This window comes from Conger conger, chromosome 7, assembly GCF_963514075.1.
Source record: "Conger conger chromosome 7, fConCon1.1, whole genome shotgun sequence".
Lineage (NCBI taxonomy): Eukaryota > Metazoa > Chordata > Actinopteri > Anguilliformes > Congridae > Conger > Conger conger.
The window spans coordinates 50,339,648-50,366,939 of record NC_083766.1 but is presented as its reverse complement, the minus strand read 5'-3'; the positions used below and the strand labels follow the sequence as shown (position 1 = coordinate 50,366,939).

At 44.3% G+C, this 27,292-nt stretch overlaps 1 protein-coding gene and 1 long non-coding RNA gene across 3 annotated transcripts; one reads left to right on the top strand and one right to left on the bottom strand.

The window, feature by feature from the left end:
* Nucleotides 1-743: 743 nt before the first annotated feature.
* bckdk (branched chain ketoacid dehydrogenase kinase) lies at nt 744-25,091 on the bottom strand. 2 transcript variants are annotated; one of them, XM_061247598.1, is made up of 11 exons: nt 24,669-25,091; nt 22,571-22,639; nt 21,187-21,297; nt 16,572-16,619; nt 14,507-14,626; nt 13,672-13,770; nt 11,217-11,290; nt 9,183-9,314; nt 5,566-5,655; nt 3,580-3,735; nt 744-2,703 (listed from the first exon to the last, which is right to left on the bottom strand). In XM_061247598.1, the coding sequence occupies exons 1-11, from the start codon at nt 24,903-24,905 to the stop codon at nt 2,559-2,561; spliced, it is 1,281 nt and encodes a 426-aa protein (XP_061103582.1). In that variant the 5' UTR covers nt 24,906-25,091; the 3' UTR covers nt 744-2,558. The 2 variants fall into 2 exon arrangements, with proteins under 2 accessions (XP_061103582.1, XP_061103584.1); XM_061247600.1 differs by having other exon boundaries at nt 9,183-9,311.
* On the top strand, nt 24,322-27,148 carry LOC133132267 (uncharacterized). Its single transcript, XR_009709102.1, has 2 exons — nt 24,322-25,271; nt 26,435-27,148. It is a non-coding gene; the product is annotated as an uncharacterized LOC133132267 (long non-coding RNA).
* The last annotated feature ends 144 nt before the right edge of the window (nt 27,149-27,292 follow it).

The following is a 27,292-nucleotide window of genomic DNA, read 5'->3' as shown; positions in this document are numbered from 1 at the left end:
AGACCCTTAACTCCACAGTGTTTCAGCGGGGATCGGCCCTTGCCGAGTCTAATCAACTGTAAGTTGCTTATTAATGTAATAATGAGGGTGTTCCCTTTCAAATGGGAGACTACTGTTGATGCAACCCCAGTGGTAAACTGATAAGCCACATTATTCCCTGTTTATTGATACATTAACATCAATAAAGTGTTCTTGAAGGTACAATCAGACTTGAAGGTACATAGTTTCTGTGTATGCAAATGCACTGAGCCAACAAGAGCGGAGTTATGGGATATAACTTTCCCCAAATGAACAAAATGATCAGAGGCTGTATGGATATTGATAAAGGCCAATTCAAAGGTGGGTGAACAGGTAGAAAATAATTACATTCATTCAACATGTCAGTGTAGTGAAATCCTCTGTCCTGGTATCAAGACTGCAGACAGGAGCTCCAGCAGCAGAATACATACCGCATGATGGGACAAAGCCCAAAACAAATATTAGAGATTAGAGGGTGTGCTGATAAGACGAGGGACAAAAAAATGTATTCCATCTCCTAGCGACAAATGCATGCAAAAATCCCCCTAATTTATAGGACGGACACAGGCTTATTCCAATCAAAAACACTTGCCAGCAAATGCCAGTGTCGTTTATATGCAGATTGTACTTGACAGAACAATACAATGGGACGTCCAGTGAAATGATAATAAATCTTAGTGCACTTAAAGGATATTGTAAGTAACAAAAAACAAGGTGAAACCTGGTTGCTTTCATCAAGAATTTAATTAATGCCCAAGAAACTATACACATTTGACATCTACGGAAACCAAAAGTCAACAAATCATAATATAAATGTCAACCTCTTCATAATATAAACCTCACTATATAATTTGGCCATAAGCTAGGAAAGTGCGCCAAATTAATGTTAGTTTTCATTATATGACAATACAAAGCATCATTTTCAAACTTAAATTACTTCAATTTTCAGTTAACTTGTGCCGTTCTCTAACTTTCAAATGAAATAAAGCACCCTTTAAGGCAATTCGACTTTCCCTCGATAATAGTTTTTTTTCCTCAGCCAAAATGTAGTTATTTATATTTGCCAGCAGGGGGCAAGCTCAGTCAACACATCTCTCATTCTTGAAATCTGGTTCTAAAAACCCAGTGAAATGGAATTTGTACCAAATCTGACATACTGCTGGCCTGTTATAAAACATTTCTAGCTTCAAACAGAAACATTCACTTTCATGTGATCACATTGGCAGCACCAAAATGCCAGAATATAACTTGCATTTATGTCAAATACTCATGCACTTCAAAAACCTGCCACGAGAGGATAAGTTCATGCCTAATGTCCACCTATTACAAGGGGACTGTACACAGTCGGAATGTGTTACATACAATACCCACTCACACAGTTCGCTTCTAACGGAGGAAATCAACAATCTGTTAAATATACAGATTATGGAGTTCATTAGCTCAAATTCCTCAATAAAAACACACTTGATATTTGGATTGATTTGTTTTATGAAATCTTAAAACCATTTCCCTAGCTTATTTCATTTCTAGAGTATTAGCTTTCCACACATATTCGGTATCAATTCATGAAAACATGCCCATTGTTGTAAATCAGGTTAACTGGGAACAGCTTGTACTGCCTTGATCTACAAGGAGAATAGCCCAAAACACTATTGTTGATGACTGAACAGCAGAAACGCTGATGACCATCGTTATGGCAGGGAGGTACGCAATCATCCCTTGCAGAAAAGCAAATGAACCTCTCATGAATACTTTTTTTGAGAAAAACCACCTCATCCATTCATCGAGAATCCACTGAATGCGCTGGCGCAGTGAGTGTGGTGCAAGGAAAGGGGAAGCAAAATAGAACGGCACCCAGAACATTCCCTCAGACTGCCACACAACACCAGGATTACAAGGACAAGACATTTAGAAACGGTTCCTTCACAAAGCGTCATGGCTGAAGAACTACATCTCCCAGCAGACACTGGACCTCGCCGTCGAGCAGGATGGAGAGGTCCGCACAAGTTCCTCTCAGTTCCTTGTGCTTTCAAGGTGCAGATATTTGAAGGCTTGGCAGTGTGAGAGGTACAAACAAGCAAATTACACCAATTTAAGGCTTTTTAAAAATAGTTTTTTTTATGCGAAAGCAACACTAGACGTTACATAAATCCCTCTCCTGGTGTTCACAAGCGAACATTGCTCCGTCTGTGGTGCTGGGGAGAGACGGGGTACGCACACAAACAGAACATCCCCAACACAAGCCGTCTTACAGTCAGGTGGGAGCTGGCAAGAGAGCGCAGGTGCGCCAGGCTGCGGCAGCCAGGGTTCCGCTGTTGTCCATGGCGATACGAGGAAAAAACCTCCTAAAAAAACACCAGGCCACTGCAGCAAGTCACTCATCCCAGTGGCCAGTTCTCCAGACTGGGCTGCCACAGCCATGTCCCACAGGATGGGCAGCAGGGGGAGACGGTGAGGGGCGGGTGTGTGTGTCAGTGTGTGTGCCTGTGCGAGTGTTAATGCGTGTGCGTGTCTGGGGGATGGGGGGGCCGTGGGGTCTTTCAGAGACGGAAGCTCTCTCCTTTGCCGTCGATGTGTTTGAGGCGCAGGTACACGTCGGTGCCGATGCCCTGCATGGATTGGACGGACAGGGAGCCGCCCAGGTACTCTGCGTAGGCCCGCGATGTGGGCAGGCCGAAGCCAAACCTGCAGGGGAAGAAACGGGAGGACGCAGCAGGTGAGTGGAGCCCCCCGCAGGCGGACTGAGGAACAGCTGCTGTCCTGTCCTAAAACACACGGGCACTTATCCCCTACCGCAGAGCAACAGCTATCAGAAACCATATTCAACATGCAGAATTCATTTTCCTCAGTAAATCAGTGGAAAACGCTTTCCTAGGTTATACTTGCATTATTCGCACAACAATGGGGCGACATGGCTCAGGCAGTAAGAGCAGTCGTCTGGCAGTCGGAGGGTTGCCGGTTCGATCCCCCGCCCGGACTGTGTCTAAGTGTCCCTGAGCAAGACACTGAACCCCCAAATGCTCCTGACAAGCTGGTTGGTGCCTTGCATGGCTGCCAATTGCCGTCGGTGCGTGAGTGTGCATATGAATGGGTGAATGAGAAGCATCAATTGTAAGGCGCTATATAAATGCCAACCACTTACCATTTACAATAATTTATTAGCTGCATGACCATGTTTGCTGCTTAAGGACGCCTTGAAACAGAAGTTAGAGCAGCACTATCTTCCGCTATATCATGTATATGTGAGGGAAACAAATCTTTTGAAGGGCGGGGAGTCGATTTGAGTAAGGAGTAATGTCCTTTCATGCACCGCTGCTTTGATAGGAGGGGAATGCGGAACTTACAGACATTTGATCGACACACTCCCACTGGTACACGATGATGTAAAATGTAAATTCAAATAATTTTCCAGGAAGTGGATGGGAAAAAAGACTTTGGTGTGATAATACACAAGTACTACAATGTTAGAAATTTTCAGTGAATTTTGATTTCAGCTGGTCTCTAAACCAGGCCTGGGTCAGTGTGAGCAGGACGTGGTGTGGGCAGCAGGGGCGCTCTCACCCGTGCATGGGGCCGGACTGCGGCCCGCTGTTGGTTATGCTGTCAAAGAGGTTGCTCATGCGCGGGTCCTGGGCGCTCTGCTCCGCTGTGCTGAAGTGGTAGTCCATCACCTTCGCCAGGATGCTGTGTGGGATTCCGCCGCCCCGGTCAGAGATCCTGCCACGCCATTGGACAGGAGAGTCACATGGTCAGCCTTACCCACAGGGCATGCAGATTACATCTCTCCTCTCTCAGACTGATAGCATAAATGCTGATAAAGCAAGTCAAATGGCGGTTAGTCTATATGCAAATGGCCTCAACACAAAGCCGCTGAAAAGAGTTTCAGCTGGATACTTATACGTGTGAATAGGCACATATCACCGAAATGTAAAATTTAGGCATTAAAGGTTATTTTCTTCTGTTCTGTAGTTTGAAATCAAGCCAATAGGTTTGAAATAGTGGGGTAAAAAATAGTGAAAAATTGTTTGGGTGCCAATAATTCTTACCACTACACTACTGTATATATCAATTTTATTATCATCAGACAGAGTAAGCAAGAAAAGATATCCTGCATGTGTCCTTTTCATCCTTGAAGCCATTCTTGCATAGATATCCTAACTGAGGAAATTGATTATTTGCCATTTTCTCAGTTCATCACATCCAGTAAAAACATTTATATTCATAGATATACAGTGTACAGTATAGAAAATAAATCTGAATTCTGAGACAGAGACTTGAATAAAGCAACTAAAAGCAGACAGGATATCACTAAACAGCCATGGTGTGACTTCATGCACAGTAAATTCTGTTTGACTGCTGTAGCATGTGGTTGTTGATTTTAAAATTGGGGAAGTTCTGAACGTACACTCGATGCCTGTCCGATTTTAACAGTCAAAAAAGGTCTGAGCTGTGGAAAAAGCAGACTGGAATGGCTTTGCTGAGATAAAAGGGGAAATACAGAATACACTTCAGTAGAGGAAGTTAATCCCTTTACATTCCTCTATTTTAGAAAAAAAAAAAATCACTAAATGGAGATTAGCGAGGTCACTCAGGAGCACTAAGATGGGGGAGGTCCAGCCCAAACCCCATATCCGCACATGTCAGGAATAAAAAAGATTTCCAGACGACCTTTTATAAAGGTCACCAAGAAAACCTCAGAGCAATGTCAACACATACAGCAAATAATTGCGCACAAAAGCTGATAATATGCTGACCTGTTCAGCACAAGCGAGAGATTTTGGCGCTGGTCAGTTTGCTCAGAGTAAACATGTCTTTGCTGGTCTCACTCAGTGCATTAGTGCAGCCTGCTGACACCAGTTAATGGAGGAGAGGGTGGTGTGGACGGGGGGGGTAGGGTGGGGTGGGTGGGGTGGGCGCCCTGCTTTGCAATTCCCATGGCGACCGCACGTTGCACGAACAGACTAAATCCCCCTGTTCTTCTCGTTTGCCCTCAACTGATCACATGACTCATAGGTGTCAGGTATTCATTTCATACTGTATTTGAAAACTCCAAACAAAGGTTTAAATGGTGTTTTTTGTTGTAACAGGGCGGTACACGTCCACGTGTTGTTGAATTCACATACATGTGAGTATAATACATTTTCCTATTTTATTATCTAACAAAATGCTAAAATAAAATTTTTTTTGAGGCAATAATCATGATATTTCATTACTAAATAATGTAAAGGAAAGTGCTTTTCCAGCTAGTCCACCCCAAACCTGCAGCATGAGTGACTGGGAGCTGGAGCTTATAATACTTCTAATTTGATATCTAGCTAATGCTTTTATCCAAAGAGACTTATAGTTGATTACACTAAGCAGGGGACAATCCCCCTGGAGCAATGTGGAGTTAAGGGCCTTGCTCAAGGGCCCAACAGCTGTGCTGATCTTACTGCGGCTACACTGGGACCACCAAGCTTCTGGGTCCCAGTCATACACCTTAACCACTAGGCTGCAGGCTGCCTCGTAGCTTAGCTTGGTTCATCAATCTTCCCCTCACACACTCACCTGATGACGAAGTCTGTTTCGTTGTTGGCGATGGTGACCACGATGTCGGGCACGTTGTACGGTGTGTCCAGGTGGCTCTCCATAGTGGCCCTGGGGACAGAGGCAGTGGGTGAGGGGGTGAGGGGTGAGAAGGGCCCAATCCCCAACCATCTCACCATCTCACCAAAACAGCAGACTATCCTGTACTAAGATTCTCTCACGTAAGATGGGTACTACTAACATAGGGCTTTTATTTTGACAGAAATGTCTGATTTCACAGGCCAGGTAAAGCGAATCGAATCAGATAGGAGAACAAGTGACAAGTACTAATGCAGAGGCCTCTGTCACTCTGTCACACTCTCACACTCTCACACTCTCACACTCTCACACTCTCACACTCTCACACACTCACACACTCACACACTCACACACTCACACACTCACACAAACAGTTAATTCTACAGAGTAGACCAAAAACAAATGATAAAACGTGTAAATGAACTGCCCTTTGTGCAAAAACAAGAACCCCCCCCCCACACACTCTTTCTCCATCTCTCCAGCTCTCTCTGTTCCTCTGATCTGGTCATTCAAGCTGTTCCCCTGTTCCAGGTCATGGCGCCCCAGGGGCTGAACGACAACCCAGGGGCTCAGTAAACCCCAAACACCCACCCCCCCTTTTAATCAGGGGCATTCAGACCACACAAAGGGGCCACACAGCCCCTGTGGAGCAGCAGAGATGGGGAGGACAGAGGGTGCCTGACCCAAACGGGGTGACTGGCTCCCCCTCGCCCCGTGACTGCAGGAAGAGCGCGGCTCACGTGGGCCTCCAGGATCTCCTGCCAAGGACACGGTGTTCCTACGCGGAGAGGGAGCCGAGACCAGGGCCGGAGCACCCCGCTACTGACCTGCCACTAGGCTAATGATGCGGTATTACTGCCCTCTTACCTGATATGAATATCAAGAGTGACTAAAACATATTCATATGACCATTAACAACACTGGATAAGCCTGCGTCAACATGTCAGGTATCAAAACTACATGAATAGTTGGGAAATCCACAAAACCTTTTTCATAATACTGTCATATGTTTCAAACACATGGATGATGGATCGCGTCAGTATTTCACAATGTGTTCCATGGGCTCCTCGCTGTGGAGAAGTCACAGAACTCACATGACCTCAGTCTCCAGAAAAACAGGCCCATAAAAAGTGAACACATATGAAACTGATATACTAATGCAATCTATTCTCTCATAAATTAGAATGGGCCGCTCCACCTCCCCAAACCTGTTTTTTTATCCACACTGATCTTTATCGCCTCCTTGTTGTTCCACAACCTTTTTAGAACTGACATAAATTTAATCTAGTAAACAAAACACTACACTGAATCGCTTCACAACCTACAAGCATGTAATTATGATTTACTAATACGAATTTCTGACTCAGGTTAGTTCCTTCCCGTTTTAATTTTTCTGAAGCCATCACATGTAATGCAAGCATGTAGTCCACTGTGGCCCCTTATCTCTCCTGGACAGATGTTAAACAGATGTGCAAAGAAAGTACGGTGGTGTATTATTCCTTAAATCTGCAGACGCAACAGTGAAAAGCCATGCCAAGGTTGCATGCCTGGTCAGGTTCCAGAGAGATATAAATGGGAAAGAACTCAGTGACCTAACTGTATCTCTCCCAAGACTGTTCCAAAGACAAAGATTAAAGGGGGTAAATAACAGAAATCAAAACTTTGTTTCCATTTGATTTTTTAAAAAGAAACTTGGATGCCCCCAGAAGAGACTGATTGTACAGAGATTCTAATGGAATGGAAAATTCAAATGGATCAGGTAGACCAGCTGTGTGTTTTGGGCAACAGAAGATGGACAGTAATGTTGAAGAGGACGTCATGTGAGCGCTAAAACATGGCAGTTGATCTGATGGCAAGTATACCCCCAAACCTTACTGCAAATTAATACAATGATTCCAAGCACACCACAAAATCTGCCAAAACTTGTTAACTATCCGCAGTAGTTTCATCCTTGCAAAGGGAGAGTGCAGGGGTTTCTGAACAGAGGGGTGCGGTTTTGAGACACATCTTTCTTGGGAAATAAAACTAGTACTTATCAAAAACAACTTTCTCAGAGCAATGGTATTAGTTTAATACCATTATTAAACCATACCATTATGTTATTGAGCTCATTGTTCCTCTTTGTACCACAGATTCAACCTCCCCTTCTGAAGGAACTGTGGTTCACTGAATCAAACTCACAACGCTTCTGCCTATGTTGTTATGATGTAAAAAAATAACATGATCATTCATCCTTTGTTCTGAAGAGGTACAGGTGAAGAAAGTTGCTTAACCTGTACTTCTTCAATCAATCTTGTAATCAATTGACAGTTCAAAGAGGAAATTGCTAAATCCTCAGTGGAGTATCATGCAGATAATTCAGAGTTTTATTTTTAATCTAGGCATCATTATGAGTGGTGAAAATTATTCATAAACTTCAAATAATTATGTGTCTGAACCACTGAAGAGGGATTATCCCCATTTAGTATGCTCATGTGAAGAAAGCGACGATTCAGATGACACGATGGGACCTTCAGCACAATCACTAGCTCGCAAGGATCACATAAAACAGGGTTGAAGTTGTATTGAAGTAACTGCCTCACACACGAATGTAATGTCAGTTTTGACAGATCATCTTTTTCTTGTCCTGACTGGCAGCAGGTTTATCATGGCTTGTATCAACTTTCTTCTCATTTTTGTGTACATATATCATTGTTACAGCATCAGCCTTTTCTCTCAGGACATCCTGTAAGTTCTGCTTTTAGGTTTTGTTCAAAGCGTGTAGGCTTGAAATGAAGGACAACGTTCTTACAGTATGACCTGTTCCTAGGTTATCTAACCACTTTTTGGCAAGTAATGCCTTTTCCGCTGTCACTGGCTTTGGTACGCAAAAGTACTTTTTCTCCTTGATATTCCGCTTATTATATCGACAACCGTATGCCTTGCACTCCGCCATTTTGCGCCCAAATATCCCAGCAATTTATAAACAGAAATTGTACTGCTGTCCAAATACCTAAGGACTGAATCTCAGAATGCTGAACTTGGGAAGCCATTCCGGTGATAAAATAAGCGACTCTCATTGGCTCCTGGCTCGCAATGACTTGACGTCACAATGACCCTGACCTTCGTCAAGTATGTCTGCTCACTGAAGTGTTACGGGAGCGACATAATCCAATAAAATAAATTAAATATGTTGTTATGCGTGACTTATTTAGCTAACAAGAAAGGGAAAAGTTATTTTAATGATATATTGGGACAGATCTAGGCTTATGACCAATCCAAGCTGTGAATTCCCCTCCCTTGCCTGCCAACTGGAGTAGGGGGCACATTGTCCGCTGGCGCCTAACACGCCGTGCGACCACTAAGAATAAAGAGGTCCTCGCTGGCCTAGTTCTGGTGGCCTGGGGCAGCACGCAGTTGTGCCAACAGATGTCAACCGATCCCTTTGAAGTCCAGGAAGTTACACTGAATGTGTTTCGAGCATCAGTGGCCATTTCCCAGAGATGTCGTGGGGGCCTATCGAACCAAAGCAGCCTCCTGCAAAGTGTGAAAGCGAAAGGTAAACTCTACTAGGCCGGTACCTCATGGCGTTCTTCAGCAGCTCCGGCAGGATGTAGTCCAAGGGCAGCGGGATGAAGGGGAAGCGGGCCGCCACATGCCCGTTGATCCGTACCCGGGGGGCGCTCCCGTACTGGTGCTCGCAGAGACGCCTGCTGAGACCAAAACCAGGCCGTAAGAACACCAAAATATGCCAACAAAGGGCTAAAAAGCTAACAATGGGCTTATAAACTAATGATAGGCTAACAAGCTAACAAAGGGCTAATAAGCTAACGATAAGTTAATGATTATAATAATGGAGCCCTCCCTTGCTGCGCAACATGAGATCCACTTCAAAATGGTGTCAGAAACAGCACTGCCAGGTGATGACCTTGACCTCTAACCTGTGACCTCTCTAAAACTGGGGTCTAAGCTTTTACTATAAGTTTATTGTTGTTTTAAAACTTGGGTACCCCTATAGCACTTTACAGGAGTTCTGCAACAATCTAGGCAACAGCAGTCAGTACGGCATTAGGAATGGAAAATGTTAGCATTTGGCTACTGCACAAGGGCCTACGTGCAGAGGGCGCCAAGGCCTGCTGACTCAGGAGCTGGCGCTCAGACCGAAGATTAAACTCATTGTCCTGAGGCGAAAATTAACATAGCGGGCGGGAGAGCGCGAGCACGAGGAGGGGGGCGAGAGGGGCGCAGAGAGAGGCAAGCAGCTGCACATTCTTTGAGAGCCGAAACCTCAAACAACAAGTGAGCGAACGCTGGGCACAACATTCACATTGCAGAGACAGTCTGCTATATTTATGTGGAACGCGGGAAGTCAAAGGGGTGCAACAGCAACTCCAGGAACCTTGACTGCTCATTCCAACCCCTTTCTAGAATCCTACCTCCTTCGCACTGACCCAGAGGATTAATGGGGCGAATATGCTGGTGAAAACACTAGTTCCAAGAATCACGACAGTGTCCTGATGTACGGTCAACACGTGCACTTTTACCCTCATAAACCACACCCCACGATTTCCAAAAACGTCTTGTGAAGGAAATGTGATGGAAAGGATTAATGTCCAGAAAAAAAGACGAGAAACTCCCCCACACAGTTGTGTGTTTCACAATTGTGAACACTCACGCTTTTGTCCATAACTTTCAATAGCACTTTACCAGAAGTATTACATTAAAGTTCCAAGAATCAGAGAACTTTGGAGGCAAGAGTATTGACTGGAAAGTATATATTGTATAGTTTTCCTGCTGTAAACGTTAAACTTCTGGTTCAGCTAGCTGCGCTAACACACAGGATATGCTAGTATGCTTGTTTATTCAGTACAAGAAGACAGTTATGCTTCCCCTGGTAACCACTTGCCATCTGTTGAGGGAGGTGCATGACAACTATGTGAGGCAGAGATGTGACTGGATGGTTATGTTGCTTTGGAAACTAACTGGCCAACCAGCTCTCACAGACAATTTTGGGGGAAAAAAGGTACAGAAGGGCATTTCCTCTTTCTGTTGCTGAAACGGTCTTTCTTGGGGCTGTACTAACCTCCATTTTACCCTGTCCTCATATTGAGGGTGACAAACACTGACCTGAATACTCTGAACTCACTCAACCGCAAAACACATAATACTTGAATAACAAAGCTAACAAATGTCAGACAGGTTCTGAATGTTGACAATACATTAACCAGCAAATTTCCATTCTTGAAAATTCTTGAAATTTTTCATACATGAGCAAGTAGCAAAAACACAGGTTATTCAAAGATGCAACAAGGTAGAACATTTGTCGTAAACCTCCACATTGGTAGGAATCATGTTAATTCCACTTGCTTTGAGGTATACACATTTCTAAAATGTAAGACAGGCAGACCTTCCTTCTGTTCAAACGTTTGGTCAGTCAGGGGACGTTTGCTAACTTTGATAGCAAGATAAGCAAACAAAATCCCGCATTGTAGCTCCGTCAACTCGTCTGTTTGAGAGCCCTGCCAAGTGGTAAGGTCAAAACAAACAAGGGCCAAGGAGCGGGTCAGGAGAGAGAGATATACTCAGGAGAAGGGAGGCTCCGCAAGGCCACTCACCCTGCAAAATCCACCCACTTCTCGATGATCTTTTTCGGGGAAAGTCGCCTGCATATGATTCCCACGAAGTCGGCCTGAAACGGGAGACAGACACGTGAGTGAGAGGCACGGGGAGAGGGGGGGAGGGGAGGCCGTAGCTCCAGCACTTTCAGGTGTCTTCTCCCAGCGCTACATCCTGCCAATCACGCACTGCCTCGCGGGCTTTCATCTGCATGAAAGAGCTGTCAGAGGTGACAGACTGCAGCCCGTTACGGGGGTTATGCAAGAGCGGAATAACAAGCGACAGCTTTCAATCGTCAGCACAGCGTCTGCCGTTGGAACACATGCAACGGCTGTGTGACCTGAGGCTGTGGAAAGATTGATAAAGAAATATTTATGAAGACGGGGCGTGTTCCTGCTTTGGATATCAGGTAAATTAGTGGAGTAAATGTCAGATCAGGCCACTGTGTGCTGCATCTTCCCGATTCCCATGGTCCAGATATGACCTGAGCACCGTATTACTCAAGTATCTCATAGCCTGAATGCTGATTTCAGATCAGGTGTCCCCCCTGTCCATATCCTAACCGTATCCACTGTGGGCTAAAAGGCAAACTGATCCCAGATCAACACTGTGAGATGCTTAATGAATATGGTCTCAGATCTTCACCATACCAGGGCATCATATGATGTACAGCTGACCCTTCAGTCCTGATGGGAAGAGAGGGTATCAGCTGCACGGTGTTAAAATCAACTCCTCTTGTTAATAGGGCACCAACAGTTAGCCTGCACCGATACCCGCTGGGTAATTTGTGCACTGCAGAGTGGAGAAAGAAGCACTGGCTGGCTGTATGCTTTTCAGAGGATATGAGTATTTAAAGAGGGCATTGCAGCAGTGAGATGGGCCTACAATTACTGCCTGTTATTCCAAAAAGTAACATTGCGAAAAGATGACAGACGTGAATTCATGAACGGGGCACACTGGACAGGGAGGACATTCATTAATTCATTAATTCATTCATCATCCTAACCCGCTTATCCTGAACAGGGTCGCAGGGGGGCTGGAGCCTATCCCAGCATACATTGAGCGAAAGGTAGGAATACACCCTGGACAGGTCGCCAGTCCATCGCAGGGCACACACCATTCACTCACACACTCATACCCACAGGCAATTTAGACTCTCCAATCAGCCTAACCTGCATGTCTTTGGACTGTGGGAGGAAACCGGAGTACCCCGAGGAAACCCACGCAGACACAGGGAGAACATGCAAACTCCGCACAGAGAGGCCCCGGCCGACGGGGATTCGAACCGTGCTGCCCACAGGGAGGACAATGAAATATTAATTATTCTTTTTTTACTTTAATTTGATTTTGTCAATCTAATTTATATAAGACAACACTATCACTCAAGGCCAGGAAAAAACAGAAAATCAATCGGATTTCAATCTGAGCCTGCATTGCAGCTGTTGCACACAAACAGCCATAACCTGGGACACATGGGCTAATGACAAAAGTCTGAACTCTATTCCCCGAGTCAGATTTCATACTGTAGCACAGCGCTCCCTCCTCTTGACTCCATTGTTCTGCATGGAAAAAACCAGACCAGACACAAATCCGGACCCAAAATGCCCCGTGCCGAATACGGGCGGGATTCTGTTTGTAAAAGCACAGTCTCACAACATGCCCGCCCCAGAGGACTCTGGGAGAAAAACAGGGAGATCAGATGACAGATGAGGGCTTTGAGAGAGTACAGCCAGTTAAAGTTTAAACAGTCCCATTACATGCCTCATGGTTAAAACTCTATTTTCTAACAAGCCCCGAGTCAGATGATTGGCTGAGAGGCAGAGGGGCACACTGACCTGGGACTTCTGTACCGTCACACTTTAACAGCCTCTGCTCAGCAAAAGTAGTTGTGCAGTCATCCAGTAAATCTCTTAGGTTATAAATATAGCCCTATGTAACGAGGTCATATGAAAATACCCTGTATCTAACTTCAGGTTCACCGGCACCCCACCCGAATGGAAAAACCACCAGTTACATAATCATTCTGGAGCGTTACTAAATGCAGCCGTTTGGCTTGGCCCGCAAAGTGGGCTCAGCTGATAACCACGAGCCCGGCTGTGTATCGCCACAATTCGGACAGGGTACCATTGTGCTCGCAGGACCATGAACCACTCACTACTGACGGTGCATTTCTGAGTGCATTGAGCCAGCTAGAATATTCATACATTTCAGAACTAAATCAAAAGACGTGCAAGTTAGGTTACTCTGGGTGGGGTGTTAACAGGCTGTCACTGTAAATGGGCATGTGTGCTCAGTATTACATACAAAATTTTTTCACAGACCTTTCAAAGAAACTAAGCAATTCACTGAGTGCCAAGTGCAAAGACTGCGCCCATTTTTATTAGTAAAAGCACAGCGAACAATGCTCCAATTCAGAGAGGAGTACATTTCCAGAAGATGACTCTGGGTACCTACGTTTTCCTCGTGCAGGGCCAAGTGGTGTGTTGCCAGCATGCGAATACCCAGCCGGGAGGTCAGCGTGGTGTCCAAGAAGTTGCGAACGAGATTCTCATCCTGAAATAGAACAAGCACCCGCTTCTCAGAACCCACGATTGCACAAAAGTGAGACAAGAAGTGAAACCACTCCTATCAGCAATACCCTAAAACTGCGGCCTTCTTCCCAGTGCAGGAAAATACAAGTCCTCCCCAGAATTTTGTTACAATCACCTGGATTTGCTCATTTGCTCTGGGGAGGTAGAACTAATTACTGACATTAGTGAGTTCATGGGTGGTAGAAACACATGGAAGGACTTTTACTTTCTGACCCCTGGACATTCCACCTCCGCTAACTCGACAAAATATGCATGTTTTGACAGGTTAATCCACCCCAGCCCAGGGCGGTTTATTGCGGAACTGTTACCTGTATATCCGTGCCATTCCCCAAATCTCTCTGTTACCCATTTGCTGTGGCGTCTGAACTTATTTATCTCAACCCATTTATTTAATTTTCATTGATTAAAAAGCGTGCCAATGATCTGACTAATCAATCGGAAATTAACATGCAGCTTCTTCACATCGTGTTAAATGAGAAATACATTTTCAAAAAATCTGTTTTACTCACAAAGCAGTGACGGAGACTTCCCCTGCTTTTCTTGAGTATCAATATAATGATTAAGTCACAAAATACTCAGCACCATCAGATATAGCCAGCTCACAAGATGCCACAGCCTGTATGCGTCTGTGGCATTCCCAGAACCCCCTCCGTTTCCTATATGCGTCTGAAGCATTCCCGGAACCCCCCCCCCCGTACCTGTATGTGTCTGCGGCATTCCCGGAAGCCCTCGGCCAGCATAGTGACCACATCCTTGTGATCGTCCAGAAGCTGCTGCACCAGTGTGCTGTACCGAGTTTCAGTCTCCTGGTCCTTGATCTGAGTGCAGAGAGTGCAGCCATCTTAAGTACACACAACCCTATGGGCCACCAACTGCTGACAGTGTGGCATGCAGGATGCCAAAACAGGATTTATTACATTATTTAGGACATTATTTGTATTATGTTTTTTTGTATCAATAATCAACCTGCATTGAGAAATATCTACAAACGTTTCTGAGGATCAGAGGAAAAAACACTTAAGGAACAGTCTGTACAGTGACATTATGACTTCAACTCAGATGAAGCCCATCAATCTACACTCAATAATCCTCAAACATTCAATGTGAATAAATGTTTAGACATTTTTGCTAATTTATTATAAATCTAAAACTGAACTCTGTAATTTATATAAGTATTCAGACCATTAATTCAGTACTTTGTATAACCCCTTTGACAGTAATTGCAACTTCAAGTCTTCTTGGGTAAGTCTCCACAAGCTTTGCACACCTGGATTTGGGCAGTTTAGCCCATTCTCCCTGGCAGATCCTCTCAAGCTGCGTCAGCTTGGATGGGAAGCATCTGTGAGCTGTCATCAAGTCTCTCCACAGATGTTCTATTGGGTTTAAGTCTGGGCTTCGGCTGGGCCACTCAAGGACAATTTGTCACTTGTCCCGAAGCCACTCCAGCATTGTCAAGGCTGTATGCTTTGGGTCATTGTGGTGCTGAAAGGTGAACCGTCGCCCCAGTCGGAGAGAACCTGCTCCAGAGTGCATGTGTTGTTCACAGACCTCTCTGTATTTGGCTGCATTCATCCATCCCTCAATTGTGACCAGTCTCCCAGTCCCTTCCGCAGAGAAGCACCCCCATAGCATGATGCGGCCACCACAATGCATCCTCGTAGGGAAGTATTAGCCAGGTGATGAGCAGTGCCTGGTGTACGCCAGACATAGTGCTTGAAGTTCTGCAGAGAATCTTTTTCCTCATGCTCTCAAACTCCAAGCAGGCTATCATATGCCTTTTATTTAAAAGTGGCTTCTTGCCCAGTTACTCACTTTAGCGAGTAGCCAGCTCTAGGAAGAGTCCTGGTGCTTCCAAACTTCTTGCATTTCACAATTATTGAGCTCCTGGGCACACTCTAGTATATAACCATTTAGCTTTAGAAATGGTTGTATACCCTTGCCCTGATCTATACCTTGCCACAATTTTATCCCAAAGGTCTACAGAGAGTTCCTTGGACTTCATGGCTTGATTTTTGTCCTGACTTTCAAAGTGAACTGTGGGACCTTTCTAAACTATCAATTCAATTTGCCACAGGTGGTTCAAGTTCTACACACATCTCAAAGATAATTAAAGCAAACCGGATGCACCTGACCACAATTTGGAGTGCAACAGCAAAAGGTCTGAATACTTATGTAAATGAGAGATTTCAGTTCGTGATTTTTTTTATGAATTTGTAAAAATGACTAAAAACATATTTTCGTTAAATAAAGTGCGCAAAAATTGAAGGGGTCTGAATAGTCTCTGAAGCCACTGTATTTGGAAAGAGACGATGCTGTCTACCATTGATGCCATTGATGTCTGAGCTAAATGGGCTAAATGGTGTGGCATACATACAGGCGTCTACTCTGTGTTTGACTAAAGATGGAAGATTACCTAATTCCTGTAATTGCAGGTTGTCCCTTTTGGAAATGGGCAGTTTTCCTAAGAGTGTGTGAATACGCATCGCAATGCTATAGCCGCTTGTATGGCACAATACTAGCCAGGCTTGATTGATTTGCCACTGCTCCAAGCAGGGCGACATGGCTCAGGCAGTAAGAGCAGTCGTCTGGCAGTCGGAGGGTTGCCGGTTCGAGAGCTAAAGAGCAGTCAAACTTTGAGCGTGGGACCGACCACCTCTCCGCTTACAGAGGCACTAAGCCTGAAGCTAAATGTGGAAGCAGCCCTTGAACTTGGCCGGTGAACTAGTCTGCATTTTATGTCCGCCCCCTCAGTTGCTCACTCACCGCAGGGAAGTCGCAGAGCATGTGGTAGGCCCGGATGTACAGCTCATGCTACAAGGACACAAAGAAGATGGAGAAGCGGTTAGAGTTTCCCAACAGTATCCCGCTAACTGGAGCTCCCGGACAGGGGTAATCTCCCCCTTTCTGGGCCCCTAACACCCCCACCTACCCTGGCTGACACAAGTACACCCACATAAAGATTCACCCCCTACCCCCGCCTACCCAACATAACACATAAATCACCACAGGCATGCACATCTCCAACTCTCCCCCTCTCATCTACACAGAGACCACATTTACCTCACCTGGGTGAAAACATGCATTTACACACACACACACAGACACACACCTGCACAAGCACATTCCCAACCCCCCCCCCCCCCAACTATTGGAGACACTCAAACACATCTGCACAAACGAACGCTATACCCCGCCCATCTCCTCCCAAACCCCCCCCCCCCAACCAAACTCATACAGGATTACACACATACATACTAAACCCCATACAAACGGGCATAACCACCACGCCTCTTTGCTCAAACACAGAAACTCACACAATCATCCACAGAAAAACAATGACAGCCAGACTTGTGTGTTTGCACAAACATACACCATCTGCTCATGATTCTTCCAGGGGTTCAAGGAGTGAAAGAGCAAAAGTAAGCTCTTATTGAATTTCAAAAATATCCACGTCAGCGCAGGGTAATGGGTTTCACAGACCTTCCAACATATGACTAGGGATGTGTACCGAGAGCCGGTATTTTTTGGTACCGGTTCCTAATTGGTCGGTACCAGAGTACCGCTAAAGATTCTGGACAAACGATACTGTTTTCGGTATTTTTTAAGAGTCTACCTAACCGTCGCGTAATTATGACACTGCCGCCGTCGACAGGTTATGACGCAGCGCCCCGTTGTTTTCTCTAGTAGTCAATATGTCGGCTGTAAGAGCTAAGCGCTCCAAGGTATGGGCTCACTTCATCAAACTCAATGAATTCTCGGCTCAATGCAATATATGCAAGAAAGTAGTTGTAGGGGGGTAACACCAGCAACATGATGAAACACTTGCAGTCTACCCATAGCATAAAGCTGAAGGAGTGCGGCGTGTTTGACTGCCTAAACAACGCATCTAAAGTTAGCAACCCGGCAGACGCTAACAACACCGTGCCCTCCTCCGTGCAGGCAGACCCTGACAGTGCTTCTTCATCAAGTCACGGTGAGTGTATGAATCATTAAAGGGGAAGTGAAATACTACATTAAGTTGGCATAATTTACCAGATTGATTCCCAATATATACATCCATAAAGGTTTAAGACTGCCAGTAAAGCTGGATTAAAAATAATAAGTAATTAAATTACCCTTTTTTAAAACATGCGCAGCGCCATTTTATCCGAGTGTATAGCGTGATGTCACTCTGTCCAGAGCGATCTCGGCTGCTGCCAGAGAAAGTAAATATGTTGCTTTTCCTTAACAAAAACTGTTAGGGCTAAATGCGTCAGGAGAAGCGCCTCCCCTACACTGTTCTGTTTACATGTATGTGTCTGTTGGGTTGAACATGTAGGCAAGGGCTTTGGTCATCTCCCTAGGTTTTTATTTTATTTAATCTATTCTGAGAAGCATTTGTAATTTTAAGTTAAGCTTCTGTTCTGTTGAAGCATTATCGCATTGACAGTTACCGTTAAGGCTGTATGGAGCTGCCTGCTCTTTTTTTTGACATACCTCACACCGCACATGTTGACTTGCTAAGGGCTTAAAAGGCAGGTGCTGTAAGTTGTTTAATGATGTTGCTGGTGTTACTCCCCTTGTGGTAATAAAAAACAATTGAATCTTTTACCATCTTGTAACGTCTTTATTTTATACACTAAATTACACGCCGTGGTATCGATAAGAGTATCGATAAATACCGGCACCGATAAGTAGTATCGGTATTGGTATCGGTATCAATAAAATCCTAACAATACACATCCCTACATATGACCGTGATGAAACAACAAATAAATTTCAGGTGTTTACCGAACTGCAATGTATTTGTGCCTTTTCTGCACTTTTTTAAAGAAATACTGTCACAATTAAATCCTACTTTTTTTACTTAAAGTTTTTTTTTCTTTATATATCAAATGTTTAATCGAAAGACCACACCAAATCTCTGTACTGTGCAGCAGGAACTGAGCCAGACAAAACCTGATCTTCCATAAAAAAGAAGCGAAGAAAACAGAACAGAACGTACACCGTTTTCTTCACTACGACAGCGCTGCAATACTGGGCGTGGATCTGGGTAAAAGGTCAGCGTGCGTCAGGCTACCCGAGGAAGTAAGCGGAGAATGAGCGGGGGGAGTCCGCGTGGCGAGGGTAGACGGGAGATAGAGAGCTTCTGAGAAAACAACACGGCAACAGGGAATGCCCCATGACATGAGTAAAAACAAGGCCCCATCTTGACAAACTGCACAGGCTGCATCCAGCTCCCGTGCCGGTTCGCGCCAGAACGCAGTCGAGCCGACCGGGAGGTGGAGGGAGGCCAGAGAGGCCCTTTTCTGTCTCTGAGCTACAGGCCCTGTTTCATGTGGAGTGGGGCACTCGAGGGGGAATCCTGACGGCTGAAGAACACAGAGACAAGCCATCCAAGGTGAACGCCGACCACCGATTACCTCTTCCACACTGCTATATGACCGCCATAAACCGATTTAAATGTGGAAAAAAAAAAGGCATAAAGAGACCGCAAGGTCCTTTCGTACGTCTAGAATTTAATGGACGCTAATAAAGCAATAACCCGTACAGATCTACATTTGTTTACAGCGAGGGAAAAGACCATAAGATTCAGACGCAATCATATCAAAGATCAGTTTCACTGCATCTTATCAGCGCCAGGGGAAGCCTGATTGGGCCACGTGGGCACTGGGTCAGGTGACAGTGATGACCTCATGGTGACCCCGCTCAATCAGCCCTCCCGGTCCTTGTGGAAACGGTGCAGTCTCAGATAAGGAAGACCCTATGGCAGTGCATTTCCTTATTGGTCCTGGAGAGCCGCAGGGTGTGCTGCGTTTTGTTTTCACCTATCAGCAACCAATTCAGACCCAAGAAACCACGTGAGGTGAGTTAACTGTGTAATTAAAGGCTTTAACTGCTCAATTAAGTGCTGAGTAACAACAAAAGCCAGCACACCCTGCGGCTCTCCAGGACCAGGAACGAAGACCACTGCCCTACGGTGACAGTCCAGGTAAAAAAAAAGAAAAGGAAAGTGAAAAGGGCTTTACACATTCCATGTACCTAGAGGACCTGAGCACGTGCTCGGGTCAACCCCGACTCACGTGACTAATCCCTCTCCGTCAGTAAACTGACTTAGCGCTGGGTCTGTCTAATCCTACACAGCTCTCCCCCTCATATAAAGTGAGCATAGAAAGAGCATTCTGGGCAAGTGGCATGCAGGTTAGGCTAGCTCATTAGCTAACTCTGGCACATTTACATTGATGTGGAAACTGAAAATGTTGATTCATGTGCACTGTCTCTAGTAAATAAATACTGGCAACTGGCAGGCAATGAGGCAAAAATAGTGAAAATATATCATTATTATATCTGTGGTATGTCCACTATTAGTTTACAATCATTTGTACTGGTTTTGAAATGCTGGCATCTCTGATCAGGTGGACATTATAAAAGGTTACGATAGAATAACAAGCCTTCTAGACCAAAGTGAGGCTATGAAAGTCCAGTGACGTCAGCCATGATTGTAACATCATGCCTCTATACAAGAGTAAAGATAATAGATTTTCTGGATGCATTGGGGGTTTGTCTACAAAGCTAGTGAAAGGACTCTAGTTGGTGCAAAAACAGCCAAATGACAAGACCACAGCTGAGCAATCACATGGAAGGGGGGACAGTGGGGGACAGTGTTGGTAGCACGTCCACACTGGCTGTGGTGGAATGCAATGGCATTTTCTAAAGCCAGTGAGGATCACCCTACAATGTGGAAGAGGTGTCCTCACAATGGTGGGAGTATGACACTGGAGCAGCGGTCCTCACTCCTCACTCCTGCTCCTGGAGAGCCACAGGGTTTTTGTTTTCGGCTTAATATCAGCAACAAATTCGAGGCGAGTTAACTGCTTTAATTGATCAAGTAAGTGCTGAGTAACAGCATAAACCAGCACACCCTGTGGCTCGCCAGGACCAGGAGTGAGGACCACTGCACTAGAGCATTAGCATGTAGATAGGAGGAAGCTTGTGAGACTCTACAGTATCACCATGTAAAGAGGAGGAGGAGGAGGAGGAAGAAGAGGAAGGCTGTGAGACTCTAGAGCATTAGCATGTGGAGAGGAGGGGGAGGAGGAGAAAGAAGGCTGTGAGACTTAAGAGCAGGGGTGTCAAACTGAATTCCCAGGAGGCTGCAGTGTGTGCAGGTTTTTGTGGTTTCCTTTCAATCAGCTGCCAATTAAGGCCTTGAGAACAAGGCGTGTGGATACTTTAACCAATCAATGACTTGAATGAACCACAGGTGCCCAGAACAACCCAAAAACCAGCAGACACTGTGGCCCTCCATGACTGGAGTTTGACACCTGTGCTCTAGAGCATTACCATGTAGAGAGGAGGAGGAGGAGAAGGAGGAAGAGGAGGAGGTCGTGAGACTCACCACTTGCAGGATGGTCGGGTTACACCCGATGATGAAGGGTAGGCTGCGGAACCCCTTGATGCGGTGGGCGATACGCACAGGCAGCTCCTTCTGCAGGTACTTGGCACTGCTCTGCACACGCACACGCACACGCACACGTACACGCACACACACACACACACACACACACACACTGTAATCTGGAACAATTTCACACACTGACCTGGACAGCAGAAACGGTGACAGGGCTTGAAAATAAGGAGTAATTGCATCCAATGTGAGGATAAAAAAGGGAGAAACAAAAACAGAATAGCTCTGTTCTCGCTCAGTGTGAAACCATATTCACTTTGGGCAGAATGACGCAAACGCCTCATCACATTCTGATGCACACAGATGCCCCTGATATTCAATCACCAGCTCTTGGGACTCCTGGGACAACTAGTTGGCAGAGACATCATGTTGTTTTGGAGGAGAGGACTACCATTTTCAACGGAAGGTGCAATGTTTAGTGCTGGGCTAAAACTAAAAACCTGTGCCCACACTGGCCCTTTTCGGATTAGAGTGGCCACCCCCGATTTAGAACGATGTGGAGTAGTACACAGCCCACCCCCCTCCATACACCAGCTAACTCAGCTGCCTTTAGAGAAGATTAACACAAGAAAGTAGGTTACTCTATTAATCCCAACAAGAGAAATTCAAGTCCTGTTCCATGCAGACCCTCTATAAGACAAGTCTATGTACCAGATCATTTTTTATAAACTGATCAAAAGGTACATGAGAGCTTTGCTATTGAATTTTGAGTTCATTTCATGAAATGAAGTCTGAACTCTTGACTGAAGCCTCACCAATCTACTAAAACCAACAAATAAAAATACAACAACTACAAAGAAAATAAATCCTTTGGGGATTGAATTGCAGACAGGTTCAAAGTGAGAAATAAATGTATGTGACACAGTCAAGGGAACTATAGTTAGAAAAAGACCGCGAAAGCAATCCTGACCAAATAACACCTTGACTGGACAGTAAACGTGCAGTCTCTCTGGAATACACTTTCCCTTTCCAGGGAATCACCGCCCTTCAGCCCCTGGTCTCTGCAACTCTGTTTGCATTGCAGGTCACTCTGGATAAGAGCGTGCGCTAAATGCCAGCAAAGTAAAGGTGACATCATTTCCTGAAGCTGCTGATAACACAGCTATTTATTTTGACCAACCCACACAAAGAAACTAGCTGCAACTGAAAATATACATTGCCCACTTCCCAAACAGTAAGGAAAGTTGCTAACATGTATTGGAGGATGGGAGGACTGAATAAAAAATAAAATAATATTGTTTGTCTCCAATAGTTTCTTAATAACCTATCAGAGGCACATTGAATAAATGCATAGGAGAAGAGAGGGAGTATTTACCAGAACATGGTGCCCATCTGGAGACTTCCCTGCATACAGTAGAGTGGCTGGAGTCAATCTAACGGAGGCCTGCAAAGGAAATAACAAAACCGATGGGATTCACCCCGTTTGACTGACAGAAGGAATCCTTCTATGTGTGGCAAACGTTACTGATTCTTAAATGTACAAACATAAATGTGAACTAGGTCAAAAAGGTTAGTCTGTCAACACACTTGACCCCCAGACAACACAAAATAATTAAATGCAAAGACAGAATTAAGAGTATTAAGAGAATTAAGTCCCCCAAGGCATCTAAAAGTACTTCTTTATTGATAGGTCCCAGTGACTCTGGGAGTCCTTACAGACAACTACAAACGCTACAAGGGCTATTTTAACACACATGCAGTCAAATGAATAACATACCCGGGTGTAAAATCCAACTACAACCAGCTTGAAATACCAGCTATCAGCTGTTTCAAAAGCTGGTCAAACCATGTTGAGTATGGAGCAGATCTAACTGATCAACCAGCTAACAGCTGTTTCAAAACCTAGTTTGAGCTGGGGGGTTTTCAGCAGGGTAACCCATTATTATAGATTTCACGGATGTTTTCATCTCTGAGCTGTATTTTTATGAATTATTTTTACAAGTAGCTGTATCATATGGGTATAGGTAATGAGCTACCAAGTTTCAAAGTATCATATGTTCATTACAATAAAGGTTCACAGTGCCTGTGGGTGCCAATAGGGGTGATATGTAGGTTTACTGTAAACAACAGACGACCCTCAGTGATGATGGAGACACGGACCCACTTGTATTTGCTTGGATAATTAATGGCGTCGCATGTGTCAGATTCTGAAGGTCTTAGGTAATCAGCCGCCAGGTTTGGGCATAATGGACATGGTTATATAACGGTCGTGTGCGCTTCGGTGATTCGACTTAACATGGTGCTGCACGGTGTATTTGTGCACATGCATGGTTTGACTAAAGAGGACAGAGTTTGGGGGCTGCAGATGTTCTATAACGAAGCATATTTCACAGCACATACAATTGTGTCTCACACAATAGCAGGACTGTAGGGAACACTTTACTGTCGCTCTCTTAAAAGTGCTGTTTTCAGAGGTTCAGTGGATTTTTTCAGCATTGCAGTGTTGTTTAATTACTAGATTCGTAGTTACATATTCAAACAAAACTCTGGTAGGTGACGGTATAAAAATAAAAAAAGTTACAACTGCAACTAAATATTCCTACACTAAGACATACATATGTAATGTACAGTAATGGAATGGGGGGAAATAAGTTGAAGCAACGTTAATACACAGCCAGGTGCTTATGGAATATTTTTGGCTGATATTTGAGTTTTATGTCTTGGCACGGGAGAAGAGTCTGCATTGTGACCTTGCTTTAACCCATTTGTATGCAGCAGACGTTGGCGAGACAAAGGCACTTTTGCGTAGATGTGTTTTCTTGTTCTTGTAAGTGGACATACACTAGTTCGTTAGCCTAGCTAGCCATGGACATAATTTTGTTAGCTACCATACCTATGCAATCGGTCAAATGTCAGTCATTTAAGCGGTTAACTTCAGATACATATTCTGCCAATGACCTATACTAGGAAAGTAACGTCATTATGCAAACACACATTAGTCTGCAGGATATTTGGCGAGCTAACGGTTCGGGTTAAACTGAGTAAGTTAACTTACGAGCAAGCAAAGGAGCATTTTACCGCTGGCTCACTTATTTGATCAGATCAATGTCGTCATACTGTTAGCAGGTTGGTACTAGCAGGTTAATATAAAACTGTTGGCTAGTTGGTACTAGCAGGTTAATATAAAACTGTTAGCTAGTTGGTACTGGCAGGTTAATATAAAGAGTTGGGCAAATACTGCTAGCACTAGCGAAAAGTATTTCACACTGGGTTGCTCACACCAATGTGAATTGATAGAAGCTTGTTTAACGTCATTATAGTTATCGATTCCCATTGCATTAAACTAACGCAGTCACATGCGTGTGATATAGCTAACTTTAGCTACAAAACAAACAATAGTGCAAATCGGCTTCCAATGTTTTTTATGCACACGCTATGTGCCCATTGTTACATTGCATGATTTAAACGGTTACCTTTTCTGCAGAAGCATCGATTGCAGACTGGTTGTAAAACGAAGCAACGGTTTTGGACCTCTCACGAGCCAACTCGAAATATCCCTGCATCGAGGACGTGGAACGGAATCTTTCGTTCACACCGTTGAGGTTGATTGTTTTCGACATGGGAGACCTCAAAATCCTAGTCACTCCGGGACTGTTAATATTACTGCACCCCAGCATCTCCAGCGCTCTACCTGTCACACACGGTCGCATTTTCGATATTGTCTGTCTGTACAGTCAAGTACCGTATTTGTTCCAGTGCTTTCAACGGCCTGTTTATCTAGCCATTCTAGCGATTGTAGCTAAGATTCCACCATACCGAAACCCTTAATTTGGGCTACTGACTGTATCATGCGAACTACAGCACGAGCTCCGGTTATATAAGAAGAAAGTCCACTGTGAAACAGTATTTGTCAAAAGACGCAACGATTTAACCAATCGCTGTTAAGAGGGGAGGAGACATGGGGTCTCGCCACACCCCTCTTCGTACTGTACCAAACTACTGTACACGAAGAACAATGGCCAACGCGAGGACACAATGTTCTGTTGGAATTTATTCCTTTGCATTCTATTGAAAACGTATGTATACGCTACTAACGCATTTATCGACTTGTATATTCATTAGATGTTTCAGCTATTTGTGAGACAAAGCCGAGCTAAGCATCATTTTGATACATTTAGATATCCCCAGTCTGGTTTTCATAAGTATTTACATGTATTATGTATGATTAATCAAGTTTTTCTTTGAAGCTTTTTACATTTCTCTAAAAGAAGAACCCAGGAATCAAATGCAAGACAAAAGATATGGGGGAAATCCCCAAATCCGCAATATAGATAACATGCCCTATAAGTTTGAGACATAATTTTACAGGAGGGTTTTCACGTTTTAGTGTGAGAACAAAATGCTACCAACATTGGAATGTGCAATACACAATATTCATTGCAATACATTTCACCCCACCAAACATGAATGTTATAGATATACGTACCCTCTTCAGATGTAGCAATTTCCAAGCTAATTTATATGGTTTATCTCAATAAATACCCAAACAACACAGTCTCAATATTTGAAAATATGTTCACATTTGTATAAAAACATTTAAAACATTATTTGAGCACTCGTCTGCAACCATCATTACCATGTAATTTATTTGTTAAAAACAGTATGTGCATTCTGATTAGGTATACACTTAAGTATATTTATTATAACATGTAATTATAAAATGTGACTAAATGCCTAGTAAGGAGCCAGACCCCATTGCACCAGGCCGTCTATGCATCCAAATCCTATAGACATTCTCAAATGTTTTTTAACACTAAAAGCACTTCCAAATGAATCACCCAAATGAATCTGAATTCCAAGTACTGCACTTTGTAATTTGTCTCATTTAAATCAGAACCAGTTTGACCACCCCAACAGTCCCAGGCTTTGAGCAGAAAGCAAAGTTTAAGCAAGGAACCACATTATTGTGAAAGGTTAAATAAGGTAACCACTGCTATAAAATGATTCAAAGGCCACATCAGATTTATGCAATTTTTATCAAACACCTGTGGGTGTTTTTACATAAGTGTGCCTCTCTGCAGACCCCAAAAAGGAGGCAGACTGTGTTCACCATGTTAACACAGTCAGCCAGGCTTGATGAAAAGACAGTGCTCCGGACTATTGCCGATCACCTCAGTGGAATGCTCCCAGAACTCATTCATTCATTCATTCATTATCCTAACCCACTTATCCTGAACAGGGTCGCAGGGGGGCTGGAGCCTATCCCAGCATACATTGGGCGAAAGGCAGGAATACACCCTGGACAGGTCGCCAGTCCATCACAGGGCATACACACCATTCACTCACACACTCATACCCAGGACCTCCTTGCTGTGAGGCGGCAGTGCTCAGGACCTCCTTGCTGTGAGGCGGCAGTGCTCAGGACCTCCTTGCTGTGAGGCGGCAGTGCTGCCCACTGCACCATCCGTGCTGCCTCGCTCCCAGAACTGTTAAGTTGAAATAGTACTGTGTAGATCATGGGTTTTCCACATAGTGTTTAGTGTCTTTAGATAGCTAATGTTGTGGGAAATACTTTGGTGTCATTGGTGGTGTAGTACACTGGTTGCTGAATAAAGATCTTGAAACAGCATTTAGAAATAAACCACAGGTAATGCAAGTTACCTGTGACTCAGCATCCAGCTGTGCTAAAGGTTAACCAGGTTTGTTAAGACATACAATGATAACATCAGCAATTGTTACCGCCCTCTTGTGACTCTTTATTTGATGATTTGTTGTTTTCCTGTAAACCCTGGGTATATAGAGGTAAACGTGGAATGGTTCGAGGAGACTCGCTAATACTACCTCCTGCGTGCCATTTATGTATAGCCATTCATGTTACATCTTGTAATTCTTGTAACACATTGTAATTCTATTTCTGCAATGGACATTGTTTAATAAATTGTATTAATTTGAACATGCATCCTCTTGACTCACACCACTGCATACCTAGCAGTTTAGAGGCCTAACAGACAGACAACCTAGGATACCTGCACCCCGTAGTCACTCACCTATACACTAGTGCCGTCACAAGATACATAAGTCTACATACAGGCCGCAG

Coding starts and splice junctions, on each gene's coding strand:
- bckdk (XM_061247598.1), bottom strand. CDS start 24,905: ATGCGACCGTGTGTGACAGGTAGAGCGCTGGAGATGCTGGGGTGCAGT. Junction 22,640..24,668: donor TCGATGCTTCTGCAGAAAAG/GTAACCGTTTAA, acceptor TTTCCTTTGCAG/GCCTCCGTTAGATTGACTCC. Junction 16,620..21,186: donor ACCCGACCATCCTGCAAGTG/GTGAGTCTCACG, acceptor GTGTCCTTGTAG/CATGAGCTGTACATCCGGGC.